General features: G+C 41.3%; 1 protein-coding gene across 2 annotated transcripts in view; it reads left to right on the forward strand.

The window, feature by feature from the left end:
• Positions 1-15,106, forward strand: part of ANKRD44 (ankyrin repeat domain 44) — a gene marked incomplete at its 3' end in the record, with an annotated part of 199,775 nt that overhangs the window by 57,324 nt on the left and 127,345 nt on the right. For both annotated transcript variants that reach the window (XM_079710777.1, XM_079710776.1), the window contains exon 3: positions 7,251-7,321. In XM_079710777.1, coding sequence (XP_079566903.1) covers positions 7,251-7,321 — 71 coding nt within the window. The remainder of the gene's footprint in view (positions 1-7,250; positions 7,322-15,106) is intronic.

A 15,106-nucleotide genomic window follows, 5' to 3' on the forward strand; every position in this document is an offset into this window, starting at 1 on the left:
TCTTGTTTTTGTATCCATCCAGTGAGCCTGTGTCTTGGTTGGAGCATTTAATCCATTCACGTTTAAGGTAATTATCTATATGTATGTTCCTATGACCATTTTCTTAATTGTTTTGGGTTTGTTTTTATAGGTCCTTTTCTTCTCTTGTGTTTCCCACTTAGAGAAGTTCCTTTAGCATTTGTTGTAGAGCTGGTTTGGTGGTGCTGAATTCTCTTAGCTTTTGGTTGTCTGTAAAGCTTTTGATTTCTCCCTCGAATCTGAATGAGATCCTTGCTGTGTAAAGTAACCTTGGTTGTAGTTTTTTCCCTTTCATCACTTTAAATATATCGTGCACTCCCTTCTGGCTTGTAGAGTTTCTGCTGAGAAATCAGCTGTTAACCTTATGGGAGTTCCCTTGTATGTTTTCTGTCGTTTTTCCCTTGTTGCTTTTTTTTTTTTTTTTTTTTTTTTTTTGGTTTTGTTTTTGGTTTTTGCGGTACGCGGGCTTCTCACTGCTGTGGCCTCTCCCGTTGCGGAGCACAGGCTCCAGACGCGCAGGCTCAGCGGCCATGGCTCACGGGCCCAGCCGCTCCGCGGCATGTGGGATCCTCCCAGACCGGGGCACGAACCCGCGTCCCCTGCATCGGCAGGCGGACTCGCAACCACTGCGCCACCAGGGAAGCCCCCCTTGTTGCTTTTAATACTTTTTCTTTGTCTTTAATTTTTGTCAATTTGATCACTATGTGTCTTGGCATGTTTCTCCTTGGGTTTATCCTCCTTGGGACTCTCTGCACTTCTTGGACTTGGGTGGCTATTTCCTTTCCCGTGTGAGGGAAGTTTTCAACTATAATCCCTTCAAGTATTTTCTCGGGTCCTTTCTCTTTCTCTCTCTTCTCCTTCTGGGACCCCTATGTTGCAGATGTTGGTGCATTTAATGTTGTCCCAGAGGTCTCTTAGGCTGTCTTCATTTCTTTTCATTCTTTTTTCTTTATTCTCTTCTGTGGCAGTGAATTCCACCATTCTGTCTTCCAGTTCACTTATCTGTTCTTCTGCCTCAGTTATTCTGCTATTGATTCCTTCTAGTGTATTTTTCATTTCAGTTATTGTATTGTTCATCTCTGTTTGTTTGTTCTTTAATTCTTCTAGGTGTTTGTTCTTTAATCTTTTATGTCTTTGTTAAACATTTCTTGCATCTTTTCAATCTTTGCCTCCATTCTTTTTCCAAGGTCCTGGATCATGTTCACTGTCATTATTACGAATTCTTTTTCTGGAAGGTTACCTCTCTCCACTCCATTGAGTTGTTTTTCTGGGATTTTATCTTTTTCCTTCATCTGGTACATAGTCCTCTGCCTTTTCATTTTGTCTCTCTTTCTGTGAATGTGGTTTTCGTTCCACATGCTGCAGAATTGTAGTTCTTCTTGCTTCTGCTGTCTGCCCTCTGATGGATGAGGCTATCTAAGAGACTTTTACAAGCTTCCTGATGGGAGGGACTGGTGGTTGGTAGAGCTGGGTGTTGCTCTGGTGGGCAGAGCTCAGTAAAACTTTAATCCACTTGTCTGCTCATGGGTGGGGCTGAGTTCCCTCCCTGTTGGTTGTTTGGCCTGAGGCGACCCAGCACTGGAGGCCACATGCTCTTTAGTGGGGCTAATGGCAGACTCTTGGAGGGCTCACACCAAGGATTGCTTCCCAGAACTTGTGCTGTTGGTGTCCTTGTCCCTGCAGTGAGCCACAGCCGCCCGCCGCCTCTGTAGGAGACCCTCCAACACTAGCAGGTAGGTCTGGTTCAGTCTCCTATGGGGTCACTGCTCCTTCCTCTGGGTCCTGATGCTTTGTGTGTGCCCTCCAAAAGTAGAGTCTCTGTTTCCCGCAGTGCTGTCCAAGTCCTGCAGTCAAATCCTGCTAGCCTTCAAAGTCTGATTCTCTGGGAATTCCTCCTCCTGTTGCCGGATCGCCAGGTTGGGAAGCCTGACATGGGGTTCAGAACCCTCACTGCAGTGGGTGGACTTCTATGGTATAATTGTTCTCCAGTTTTTGAGTCACCCACCCAGCAGTTATGGGATTTGATTTTATTGTGATTGCACCCCTCCTGTTGTCTCATTGCGGCTTCTCCTTTGCCTTTGGATGTGGGGTATCTTTTTTGGTGAGTTCCAGTGTCTTCTATCTATGGTTTTTCAGCAGTTAATTGTGATTTCAGTGCTCTCACAAGAGGGAGTGAGTGCACATCCTTCTACTCCGCCATCTTCATCCCAAGAGGCACAGACTTCTGAGGTCCTGCCTTTCCTGCATGTGCTGACTTGCCTCTATTCAACAGCTGGGGAGATCAGCGATAGTGATTGTGGAGAGAGGACAGCATGAGAAAAAAATGACAATAAGACCAGCAAATAACACGTAGTTAACTTGAAATTTTCTTATCTAAATGGACTGTACAAATGAGGTCATCTGCAAATCCAACAGCAGCTCTTTCTCGTCTTTCCTTACTCACCTTGGGTGAGCCTTAGGAAAGTCCTGGAAGAGACTGTGAATGGGCCATTTTATATGAAAGTGTCATTTTTCTAACAAGAAGGGTGACTAACCAAGAAAAAAGTTGTGTAAGAAAAAGCAACTTAATCCCCCCGAACCATTTTCATTAAGAGACATAAAACTTTAAGTGTACTAGCTTTCTTAAAAGTGTTTTATTAGAAAATATTTCAAACATATAGAAAAGTATGGAGAATAATGTAATTAATACCCATGTATATCAAGCTTTAAGAAATCTTAAGATTTTTCTGTACTTGCATTATATCTTTTTGAAAAGAAAGTAAAGCATTGAAGACACAGTTGAAGCCCATTGTATCCTTTCCTTATCCTTTCACACCTTCCCTCCCAAGAGTCAACCACTAGCCAGAATTGGTAGTTGTTTTCTTTAGCCACATTTATTACTATTATTTCAATCTATGCATCTATAAACAACATATTGCTTTGTTTTTTTGTAAATTTAAAAACTTTATGTAACTAGTATTAAGCCATTGGTATTAATCTGCAACTTCATTTGTTCATTCAGTGTTGTGTTTTTGAAGTGCATATGTTTATATATGTAACTTCAGTCTGTTCATTTCCATGACATTGTAGCATCCCATTGTACAAATGTACCACAGTGTATTTTTCCATTTTCCTCTTGATCAACATTTAGGATCCCAATATCATGCTGTTACACACATGCTTCAGTGACTATTCTTGTACATGTATGAGAGTTTCTCTAGGGTATATGATAGGGTGGAATTGCTGGGTGGTGTAGGACACGCACTTTATCAGTTTTATTAGGTAGCACCACCCTGTTTCAAAAGGGGGTTGTACCAATTCACACTCTCACCTTCTGTATCTATGTTTCCCTGTTGTTCCATATCCTTGGTAACTCTTGGCATTTCACACTTTAAAATTTTCCCCAATTTGATGTGTGCGATATGCTTTGTTAATGTTGCTTTCATTTGCTTCTCCCTGATGAGTTTTGAGAAGTATCTTTTCACATGTGTCTTACCATTTGGGTTTCTTCTTCTTGCATAACTTTTTAAGTTTATACACAATATTTACTCTGTGAAAGACCATGAATAACAAAATATGTATTTCTGTTCCATATTGTTATAACCGGTGTTTGGAACTAGAAGGAAAAATATGAGAAAGAAGGAATGAAATCAAGGGGGAATATATACATATATATGAAAAATATATACATGAAAATGGAGAAAGAGGGAGAGAAGAGTGACTCTAAGGACCAGAGAGAAAGATGGGGGAAATGGAAGGGAAATGCAATCAGTGTTAGTTGAATGCTGTGTGAATGTTACTAATTTTGAAGTGAGGCATACTGCCCTAGAGTTTGGCTTTGATGTCAGACCACCTAGGTTCAAATCTACCATTTCCTAGCTGGGGACCTGGAGCATGTTATTTCTCATGGCCTTGGTTCCCTCATCTATAAAACTGGCATAATAAGAGTATCTCCCTATTAAATGGATTACACGTACGTTAGTATAGTCAGCGTTCAGCCATTCTTAACACGGCTCTTAGCAATTTCACAGCTCTAATGGTAGAATCATAGCTCCTTAGAACTGAAGAGAGCTACTCAAACAAACGAGTAGCCAAGCCTGGGGTCTGCCACCTAGCATTTAGAGCTGCACTGTTCAGTATGGTAGCCACACTCCAGCTGTGGCTATTGAACACTTGAAGTGTGGCCCGATTGAATGGAGATGTGCTGTGCGTGTGAAATACACATGGGAGTTTGAAGCTTTAGCATGAAAAAAAGAATGCAAATTATCTCAATAATTAAAAAATTCAATTACATGATAATATTTTGGATATATTGAGTTAAGTAAGTAAAATATATTACTAAAGTTAATTTACTTGTTTTTTATACCCTTTTTAGTGTGGTTACTAGAACATTTTCAGTTACTTGGTTCACATTATATTTCCATTGGGCAGCACTGATTTAGAGGCTCTGAGGCAGAACTGATATGCTACCCATAGCGGGTATCAATCTGTCTCATGTAGCATTCCTTCCTACAAACGTACTAAAGTGTTGATAAGAAAGAACATCATGCAGACAGCCAGGTGAAAATTCAAACCCAGAAACAGAGGGAACTTACGGCCAGATGTTCTTCATCTCAGATGACTGATTTGACTTCGTGACACGGAAGTCCCTTAAAAGTGGACAGGGAATCTGAAGGGACACCCTGATACAGCCATCTCTACCGGTAGGGAATGAGACTTGAATCCAGCTCTTCGTGAAATCTGGGTGATGTTTGTGACGTGTCAAAGAAACAGCCTAGGACTAAGTAACAAATATACATTTGAGTTACGAGAGGGAATAAAAAGTCTGTCTTCTGATATGCAGGTATAAGCACAATGTGGTAAAATAGACATATTTATGACCCGGGTAAAGGCCTGAAAAAAAGATGGGTAATTTTAGAAGGGTTGAATGCTGAATGTTGGAAGAAGAAATACTAAGACCTGAGGGTTAAATGCTGTTTGTTTCTAAACCAGAAAGGTAGGCTTTGTAACAATCATCTGGTGCTCCCTTGGAACTTAGGCTTAGGAGAGGAGAGCTAAAATTTGTTTTTTGGTAGGGAAAATTTTGTTTTAAAACTCACAATATTTTCTGCGCTCAATTACATCTGGGTTTCCTCCTCCCTGGCATTCTCTAGCATCTGAGTCTCTCTTAATCTTCAAAAGATATCTGTTTGTGCAATCTCTAGGTGATGGTTCTTTGCGTTCTTAAATCTATATGTTTGACTTCCCCCTACTTTCCTGGGCGAAGACCTGAGTCATAGATTTAGAAGTAAATATGACATTAGAGGGGATTTGGAAATAAGAACTGCTAATATTTTTCTAGTGCTTTGCAATTTACAAAGCACCTTCAAATTCACTTGATTCTCCCAACCACCTCATGAGGTGGGTAGAGAAGTATTATTATGTTGTTGTTGTTAGCCTCATTTTTACAGAGTAGTGGCTTTTGGTAGCTGGGCCAGTAGGTGCTGAAATCAGAATCAAATCTGGGTCTTCGGACCATGAATCCCACTGTCCTTCCCAGACCTCATTCTTTTCACTCCAGAGCATATAGCCCAGGACATCCTGCTACTGGGGAGAGAGATGTCTGCTGCCTTGGCGTCTTAGCACCACCAAACTGATTTTGTTTGGTTCTTACTGATGTAAGGGGCTTGAACCTTTTCAGGTAAGCTGCCTGGATGAAGTTAGTAGAATTAGGATTCAAATAATTTTAAGCTTGATAAATTAAGCAACAACTTACCAGTGGCTCTCAATCTTAACAGCCTATTACAATAACCGTGGGTCCTGGGGAGTTTTTAAAAACTACCTGTGCCTGGTCCCACCTCCAACTAATGAAATCAGAATGAGGGGAGAAGAGACATTCTCTCTTGTTTTAGGGATTATTATGTTCTTGTTTTCTATCATTAGTATGGTTGATGGTATTTGTTCTTCAGCTAAAGAGAAAAAGCAGTGTAAGTTCTATGATTAAATTAAATTTCTAGCACACTTTTATCCATGAAAGTCTCCTGCTGCCTTTTTTTTTTTCTAAACATGGTTCCTGTTTTTTAGCTGTCAGCTGGCCTTGGCCTCACAGAGATTGGTCAGCCTCTGCTTACACTTGACTCACTTTCTCGGCCCTTGTCTCAGAGCCACCTCCTTTGCACTTCCCCTCCTCTGCCTTACTTTCTAGTTTCTTTGAGCTTCCTTCCTTGTTGTCCTAAGGCTAAAACAGGGTCCTCTTATTGCATCTGCAAAGATATCATAGATCTTTTCTCCTCCTCTCCTTTTGCAGTCCTTTTATAAAACTTTCCATCTCTGACCAGAAGACTGATCAAAATCCAGATTCCAAAAAAAGGAAGCTCATATTGGGTGTTGTAGTGGTTCAGTTGTAGCTTGGTGGGCGTGTACGCATGGAGAATTGTGCAGGTGTCATGGGCGGAGGGCATACTCTACTTTCCAGGAATCTGTTCCTGTGGGGCTTCTGCTCCATGATTGTGATGTGGCTCCCAGGGAGCTGAGCATGGGCACCTCCCTGAGTATGACCGGGCTCTGGCTTGTGTGGCAGCCTGTATGCCCACCCCATAGTGTTAGCGAGCCGTGAGCAGCCTACATAGGCTTCATGTTGTGTCTGTCCAAAAGCTCCATGGAACCTGGCTTCTTCCTACCAAAATATTTGGCTAGTTCCAGAGAAATAATTGGGATTCTTGGATAAAACAGATTTCTGCTAATCCCTTTAGCCCAGATCAAATCTCATCAGAACTCAACTTCATGTTGTGTGTCCTGTGAGATAGATACGCTTAATGACTAAAAATAAAATAATGTATATGATTATATATTTTATATTCAGGAATATATGTTACATTCAGGAACACGAACACATACACACACACACACACACACACACATATACACATGCATACACACCCCTGAAAAGTTCTTCATTCTTCAGAACCTACATTTCTATAGTTCTGGGGAATCTCAGCTTTCTTACAACTGTATCCCCTACCCAGTGAGACACTGTTATTTCTCATCTAGTCTTGACCCGATTCTTGTGACATCCTCAGCTCCTGATCTTGCTCCTTCTACTGCATTCAATGTCTTCTCCTTGTTTGGTGGCTAGAAAGCACATGACTGGCAGAAAGGAAAAAACAAAACAAAATGTGTTGGTTGCACCTGGCAAATGAGAGCACAAGATATAGCATCTGACTTCACATCAGCAGAATTGCATTATGCCTCTAACCTGTGCTGTTTGGTTCCAGGAGCTCGTGTGAATGCCAAGGACAACATGTGGCTGACCCCACTGCACCGGGCTGTTGCCTCCAGAAGTGAAGTGAGTGATTATCTTATTTAATCTAGCACCTCCAGTTCCTAGAAAGAGAAAAATGCTTTCTGCTGAATTAGGGATTCTCACTGGTAAGCAAAAGGCTTTTACTTCTAATGCAGGAGGGTTACCAAATTGAACAGCTGTTTGTTTAAGCACCTCCTGTGTGCCAGGCATGGTGCTAGGGGCTGACGGGGGTGGTCCAAGATGGACGGTGTGATCCTTGACTTCAGTGAGTTCTCAGTCTGAAGGGGATGCAAACAGGTAAGCAGATCTGTACAGTATCATAACTGAGTTGGAGGAAGAAGCAAATAACTGTCTTCTTGAATAGACGAAGTCTTCCAAGAAGACATGTCAATTGAGCTAGTCCTTAGAGGGTGATAGGGACTTACCAGGCCAGGAAAAGGAGAGAGGGCTGAGGCAGGAGGACAAACATGCTGTAGGGAAAGGGTCATGGAAGTGATTGAATGGTGAGTTCAGTTGGATGTAGCTGGAACACAGGGTGTAGTAGAAGATAAGTCTGATAGTAGAGGCTGGGTCCAATAGCAGAGGGCTGGGTGTCCTCTGAGCAGTGGGGAGTGTTGACAGCAGAGATAAGTTGTGAACCTGACAGGATATGGAACTTGTGAGGGTGAGATGGAAAAGAAGCCATTGGTTGAATGATAACACCATTACCATTGGTAACCCAATGGAAGGCAGAGGCAAAGGAGCAAGGGTTGGGGAAGTTAATCAGTTCTGTTTGAACATGCTGAGTTTGGCAAACATGTCACTGGAATGTAAGCACCGTGATGGCAGGGATTTTGTTTTGTTTCCTGATGTAGCCCAAGCCTGGTACATTGTAGGTGTTCAAGAAAGAATTTATTTTGAATGCTGGAAATTTGGCTGAGGATGGCAAATATGTCTTTTAATTGGAACATTTTGTCTATTTACATTTAAAGTAATTATTGATAGGTATGTACTTAATGCCATTCCATTAATTGTTTTCTGGTTGTCTTTGTAGTTCTTTTTTGTTTTTTTTCTTCTTTTGCTCTCTTTCATTGTGATTTGATGACTTTGTTTAGTGTTATGTTTAGATTCTTTTCTATTTTTCTACGTGTATCTGTTGTAGGTTTTTGGTTTGTGGTTACCGTATACGTATATGTTGATGATCTCTTAATTTCGAACATATTCTAACAACTCTGAATTTTTACTCCCCCTGCTATATTTAATGTTTTTGACATCAAATTTTACATCTTTTTGTTTTGTGTATCCCTTAACTAGTTATTGTGGATATAGATGATTTTGCTACTTTTGTCTTTTAGCCTTTCTACTAGCTTTATAAGTGGTTGATCTACTACCTGTAGTTTATGTTTGCCTTTACCAATGAGATTTTTCCTTTCATAATTTTCATATTTCTACTTGTGGCCTTTTCTTTTCCACTAACAGAAGTCCTGTGAACATTTCTTGTAAAGCTGGGTTAGTGGTGCTGAATTCTTTTAGCTTTTGCTTCTCTGTAAAACTCTTTGTCTCTCCTTCAAATCTGAATGATAACCTTGCCAGGTAGAATATTCTCAGTTGTACGTTTTTTTCCTTTCATTGCTTTGAATATAAAGTGCTACTCCCTTCTGGCCTGGAAAGTTTCTGCTGAAAGTCAGCTGATTATCATATCCCTTGTACATAACTAGTTGCTTTTCTCCTCCTGCTTTTATTTTTTATTATTTTTAATTTTTTAATATATTTTAAAAATTTTATCTTATTGAAGTATAGTTGATTTACAATGTTATGCCAGTTTTTGCTGTATAACAAAGTGATTCAGTTATACATATATGTATATATATATATATACATTCTTTTTCATATTCTTTTCCATTATGCTTTATCACAGGATATTGAATACAGTTCCCTGTGCTATACAGTAGGACCTTGTTGTTTATCCATTCTATATATAATAGTTTGCATCTGCTAATCCCACATTCCCAATCCATCCCTCCCCGCCTGCTCCCCCTCCCTCTCCCCCAGCAACCTATTGCTCTTTTTAAGATTCTCTTTTTTTCTTTAATTTTTGTCATTTTAATTACATTGTGTCTTGGTGTGGACCTCTTTGGGTTTGCTTTGTTTGGGATTCTCTGGGATTCCTGGACCTGGATATCTGTTTCCTTCCCCAGGTTAAGGGAGTTTTTAGCTATTATTTCTCTGCCCCTTTCTCTTTCTCTTCTCCTTCTGGAACCCCTATATTGGAAATGTTAGTACACTTGATGTTGTCGCAGAGGTCTCTTAAACTATCCTCATTTTTTTTTAATTCTTTTTTTCTATTCAGCTTGGGTGATTTCCACTACTCTGTCTTCCAGATTGCTGATCCATTCCTCTGTGTCATCTAACCTACTGTTGATTCCTTCTAATATATTTTTCATTTCAGTTATTGTATTCTTCAGCTTTGTTTGGTTCTTCTTTATATTTTCTAACTCTTTCTTAAAATGCTCGCTGTGTTCATCCATTCTTCTCCTGAGTTCATTGGGCATCTTTATGATCATTACCTTGAACTATTTATTGGGTAGATTACTTATCTCTACTTCATTTAGTTCTTTTTCTGAGGTTTTGTCTTGTTTCTTCATTTGGAACATACTCCTCTATCTCCTCATTTTGCCTAGTTCTCTGTGTTTATTTCTATATATTAGGTAGGTCAGTTACATTTCCTGATCTTAGAGAAGTGGCCTTATGTAGGAGATGTCCTATGGGGTCCAACAACATGCTTCCCTCTGGTCACCAGAGCTGTATGCTCTAGAGGTGCCCCCATCTGGGCTGTGGGCCCCCCTCTGTTGGAGCGGGTCCAATTATTGTGGGTTTGCTGGGAGGTGGGGCTGGCCCCCACTTGGTAGGCTGTGAGGTTCTGCCTCATGGAGTAGCTGTGGGCCCACTGGAGGATGGGTAGTTTCCCCAAGCAGTTAGCTGTGCAGCCTTGGGGGTGTTGGGCTGGTGCTGGTGGGCAGGTAAGTCCCCCAGCACTGATAGGCTATCAGGAGGATTCCAAAATGGCACTTGCCAGTGCTGATGTCATTGTAGAATGAACTCCCCCAGATGGCTGCCACCAGTGTCTTTATCCTCAGATGGAGTCCCGGTTGCCTTCTGCCTCTCTGAGAGGCTCTCCAAGAATAGCAAGTAGGTCTGACCCAGGCTCCTTTTAAACTACTGCCTCTGCACTGGGACTTGGAGTGTGTGAGATTTTCTACATGACCTTTAGGAGCAGTCTGGCTCCTAAGCTCTCTGGCTCTCCTGAACACAAGCCCCACTGGTTTTCAGAGCAGAACTTCTGGGAGCCCATCTTCCTGATTCAGGATCCTGGGCTGGGGAGCCCAATGTGGGGCTTGGACCCCTTGCTCCTTGGGGAGGACCTCTGCCATTGTGATATTCTTCCCACTTCTGGGTTGCTGACCCAGGTGTATGGGTCCTGAGTATACTGCATCTTAGCCCCTCCCATCCATCTCATTGTAGTTCCTTCTTTATATCTTTAGTTGTGGGAAATCTCTTCTGCTGTCTTCAGGTCATTTTCATAGATAGTTGCTCTGTAAGTAGTTGCAATTTTGTTGTGCCTTTGGGAGAAGGTGAGTTCAGGGTCTTCCCACTCTGCCATCTTGGCTACATCCCATCCTTCCTTTTGTGAATTCTAGCCTATAGCCATTACTTTATGCCTCCCCTAAAAAATACCTGGGGAAAGGGAAGCATGCTTGAGAGGGGAAGAACAGAGACGGTTTGGGCTGGTCTTTTGGAGTTTTGCTATTAACACTTGCCAAAGAAGATATGTGTGTTCAGTAAGAGAGCTGGCACATCTGTCTATTGCTTAGATGGGGCAAACAGTGATATTCCTTACACAAATATGTTTTAAAAACCATTTCTTCATTGAAAGGCTTATAAACTCTATATTGTCTTCAAAACCCCTGTGCTTCTAAAATGTGGGTAATTGATCTCTCTCAGGGCTTCAAGGTTCAGGGTTCAATCAGGGAAGCAGAACCACAATGAGAAATATAGATAAGACATTTATTATAGGAATTAGAGCTTACACAATTGTGTGAGCTGCTGAAGAAGTTTATGTAAGGCTATCCCCTTGGTTTCTGTGTGGTCCTAAAGTCACTGTAGGCCAACAGGGTCTGCAGTTGAAAAGAAAAGCTAAACATGACATGGGGGAAAACAGGGATAAACTGGAACCCCTGTCTGTCTCTCACTGCCTCTGCATCATGGATGTGGGTCCCTTGCAGAAGGAGCTGTGTGCTTCACCTCTGAGCTTGCATGCACCTGGCCCAGGAATGGGAGAAACTGAAGAAGATATGGCAGGATCTGAAGAAGCATCAACCTGGTACTGCCCTTTGCCAACACAGTGATGCAGCTGGTCAGTGACACCGTGCTCAAGCTGCCACAGACCTGGCACCCAACATGCCACTCAGTCTGTGGTTTCATGTATGCCTTCCAAAACTCATGCAGATTTCTCCAGCACCAACCCTAAATGGAACAGTACAGCGGAGGGAACTCTGCGAAATGTAACTCAGCTTGGCTAACTTAGCACAATATAAAACTACCACTGAAATTGTTTTTCTGTTTTAATTAAAAAGATCTTCTAGGCAGTACATTCTTTGCAATGAGTGGCATGCCTATTGCTTGTCATTGTATGTTTAGCATCTAGCCTGCACAGGAAACAATTGTTTTTTGAGTGACTCTTTAAAGACTGGGTTTTCCGCTTAAGCTGTGTTAACCTGGTTCTCTGTAAAACTGCTAACGTGGAGCTAGTATACAGCACAGAGAACGCTGGTGGTAATCATCTTTCATGCATGCAAGGTAAACTAACTTGAAGTTTGTTTATGGGAGCGTGGCACTAAAAGCAAGTTAAGCCACTGGATCCTGCAAAATCAGAACAAGTTTCAAAAATAGCGTGCAAGAAGATATCAGGTTAAGTCAAAGTTATCAGTGTACGTCAACATTTCTGAGCCTTCTATACATCAGGCAAATTTCATGTTTGGATTTCTATGCCTGCAAAAATAATGTTCATTTGCTAAATTCATTTCCTGAGCCTGTTATAGCAATAGGAGTATCAGGTCATAATACTGATTAAACAGCCACCCATGCTTGACATTACAAAAGCTCTTCTGCAGACAAGAAAGTAGATCAAGAAATGGTCATATCCCTCAAAAACTGTCCAAAATAGACTGGGTTGTGGAGATGAACCTTTAAGACTTAACTTGGTACTGACCAGGCTGCATTGTGTGCTCCCTTCTAGGCCCAGTCCCCTCCTCCTCCCGCCCCCACCTGCTCCCCATGCCTGCGATTCCCAGGGAGGAAACACCAAAGAGATCATCGGAGCCCACCAGTGCTGTGTTCTTACTGACCCGCCCAGGCCACCATTCATCCCCCTCTTTCTCTGACTGCTCCCACAGCTGTGAAGAAATGAAGAGAGTCTCATATGAAAATATTAGGGAAACTTATTTTGCAATGCTAGATAACATACATGAGCAAGATTTGGGGCTGCCAGGGAGAATTATCTGAAGTGCTGCTGTGAATTATTTCATATCGTTTCCCCTGTTTAGCTTATTCTTGTTGCTTTTTTGTTTCCCGTGGAAAAGAACAGCTGTAGGGGAAAGGAATGAAATGCATACAAACCTGGAGAGTTTGACACGTTTATTGAAGCCCACTCTGTGGAAGGCGCTGTTAAGTGTGGCGTCCCTTCTTGGACACTGTGTAGAGGGTAGACAACCAGTACACAACCGGTAGACAACCATAGAGCCTACTGTGGCCTGTGTCCAAATGTGTTTGACCTTTCACACATGCATTTTCTTCTCTAATGAACTGAGAGTAGCCCCAAAGGGTTTGCTGAACTTGTCACTTTTCTGTTCTGGAGGCTATTTTGTTGTTAGAAATGTTGAAAATAATTGTATCCTGTCTTTGGGGTGTAGAATTGAGGATGTTGTGTTCAAATATGTATTGTCACGGTGAACGTTTATTGAGCACTTACTGTGTGCTAGGCAGTGTGCTAAGCACTTTCTGCACATTATTCCATTTTAACCTCTGAATCACTCTCTGAGATTGACACTGTTATTAATCCTAATTTAGGAAACGTGATCTCAGAGAAGTTAAGGAACAAGCCTAAGACACCACAGCCAGTAAGTGGAGGAGGGTGTAACCCGAAAACCTGTTCTCCTAACTGCCGTGCTCCACTGCTGCCCTCACGTCACATGGGCACCCCTAGGGATACTGGTCGAACTAATAACATGCGTCTATTTTTGTGTCTGTGCAGACAAAAGTCTGACAGGTATAAAGATGTTTCCCAGATCTGATCAGGAGAAGCATTTTATTTTATAGCTTAAATTTTAAACATCACATTTCCCCCTTCCCTCTGAAAAACGTTGTCATTATGGTGGGCTAAATGCTAATAGACAGGAGAATTGGAAAAATTATATGGGAGACTTGAATGTTATGCTTTCTATAAATTATCTTTATGATTATAAAATGATGATCACATATAGAACATATATCATACCTGGAATGGGAAGTAAGCATCTTATAACCTATTAGAAGGTAGATGAGTAGTATTCAGATTTAGTGTGCATTCAGATCATCTGCAGTGCTTGTTAAAAGTACCTGTTTTAACACTGCTATATATAAAATAGATAAACAACAAGGACCTACTGTATAGCACAGGGAACTATACTCAATATTTTGTAATTTCATGTATATATATAGCTGAATCACTTTGCTATATACCTGAAACTAGCACAACATTGTAAATCAACTATACTTCAATTAAAAAAATAAATAAATAAAATTATGCGCACACACAAAGTACCTGTTCTAGAACCTCACCCCCCAGTGATTTTGATGAAGCCTGTAACTGAGCCTGGAAATCTGTATTTCAAAAAGAAGATTCTTATGCATGTGGTCTACATACCACACTTTGAGACCAGAGATTAAAGATTGGAAATACTTTAGTATCTGGCCTTCCCAATGTTTAAAGCCAGTGGTTCTTTTTTTTTTAAATACTTATTTATTTTATTGTATTATTTATTTTCTTTATTTTTTGGCTGCGTCTGGTCTTAGTTGCGGCATGCGGGATCTTCGTTGCAGCATCCCGGATCTTTTTTGCTGCGGTGCGTGGGCCCTTCCTTGCGGCGCGCAGCCTTCTCTCTAGTTGTGGCACGCCGGCTCCAGGGCGTGTGGGCTCTGTAGTTTGCGGCACGCGGGCTCTCTCATTGAGGCAGGCGAGCTCAGTAGTTGAAGTGCCCGGGCTTAGTTGCCCCGTGGCATGTGGGATCTTAGTTCCCCAACCAAGGATCAAACCCGCGTCCCCTGCATTGGGAGGCGGATTCTTTACCACCACTTCCGTGGACCGCCAGGGAAGTCCCCCAGTGGTTCTTGAATAGTTTGAATTCTTTCACATCCCCAAGTCTTCCCTTTGTACTACTAGTTCTTAGAATAATTGTACTCTAATAATAATTATAATAATAAAGTGCAAGTTTAGTTTAATAATAGGTACTTTTAGAAGAATAATTTGATTAATTTGAACAAATTAGGCACCAATTTATACAATTCTTACAGGATATGAAATTGCTATAATCAATAGAGGGTAAAAGCCCCAACTGGTTATTTTTTTACATTAATAGAGTGAATGCCTTCGGGACTCGAGTGCAGCCTCAGGGACCTCAGCCCATATAAATGTCTTGTTAATTTTCCTGCTGTATATAAAAAAAAAGTCTTGTTAGTTTTTGCATATTATTACTTAGAGAGTTTGCTAATGATTATACCAATATATTTATTCTACCCAAATTTATTGAATAT

This window comes from Hyperoodon ampullatus (genome assembly GCF_949752795.1).
Source record: "Hyperoodon ampullatus genome assembly, chromosome: 8".
Lineage (NCBI taxonomy): Eukaryota > Metazoa > Chordata > Mammalia > Artiodactyla > Ziphiidae > Hyperoodon > Hyperoodon ampullatus.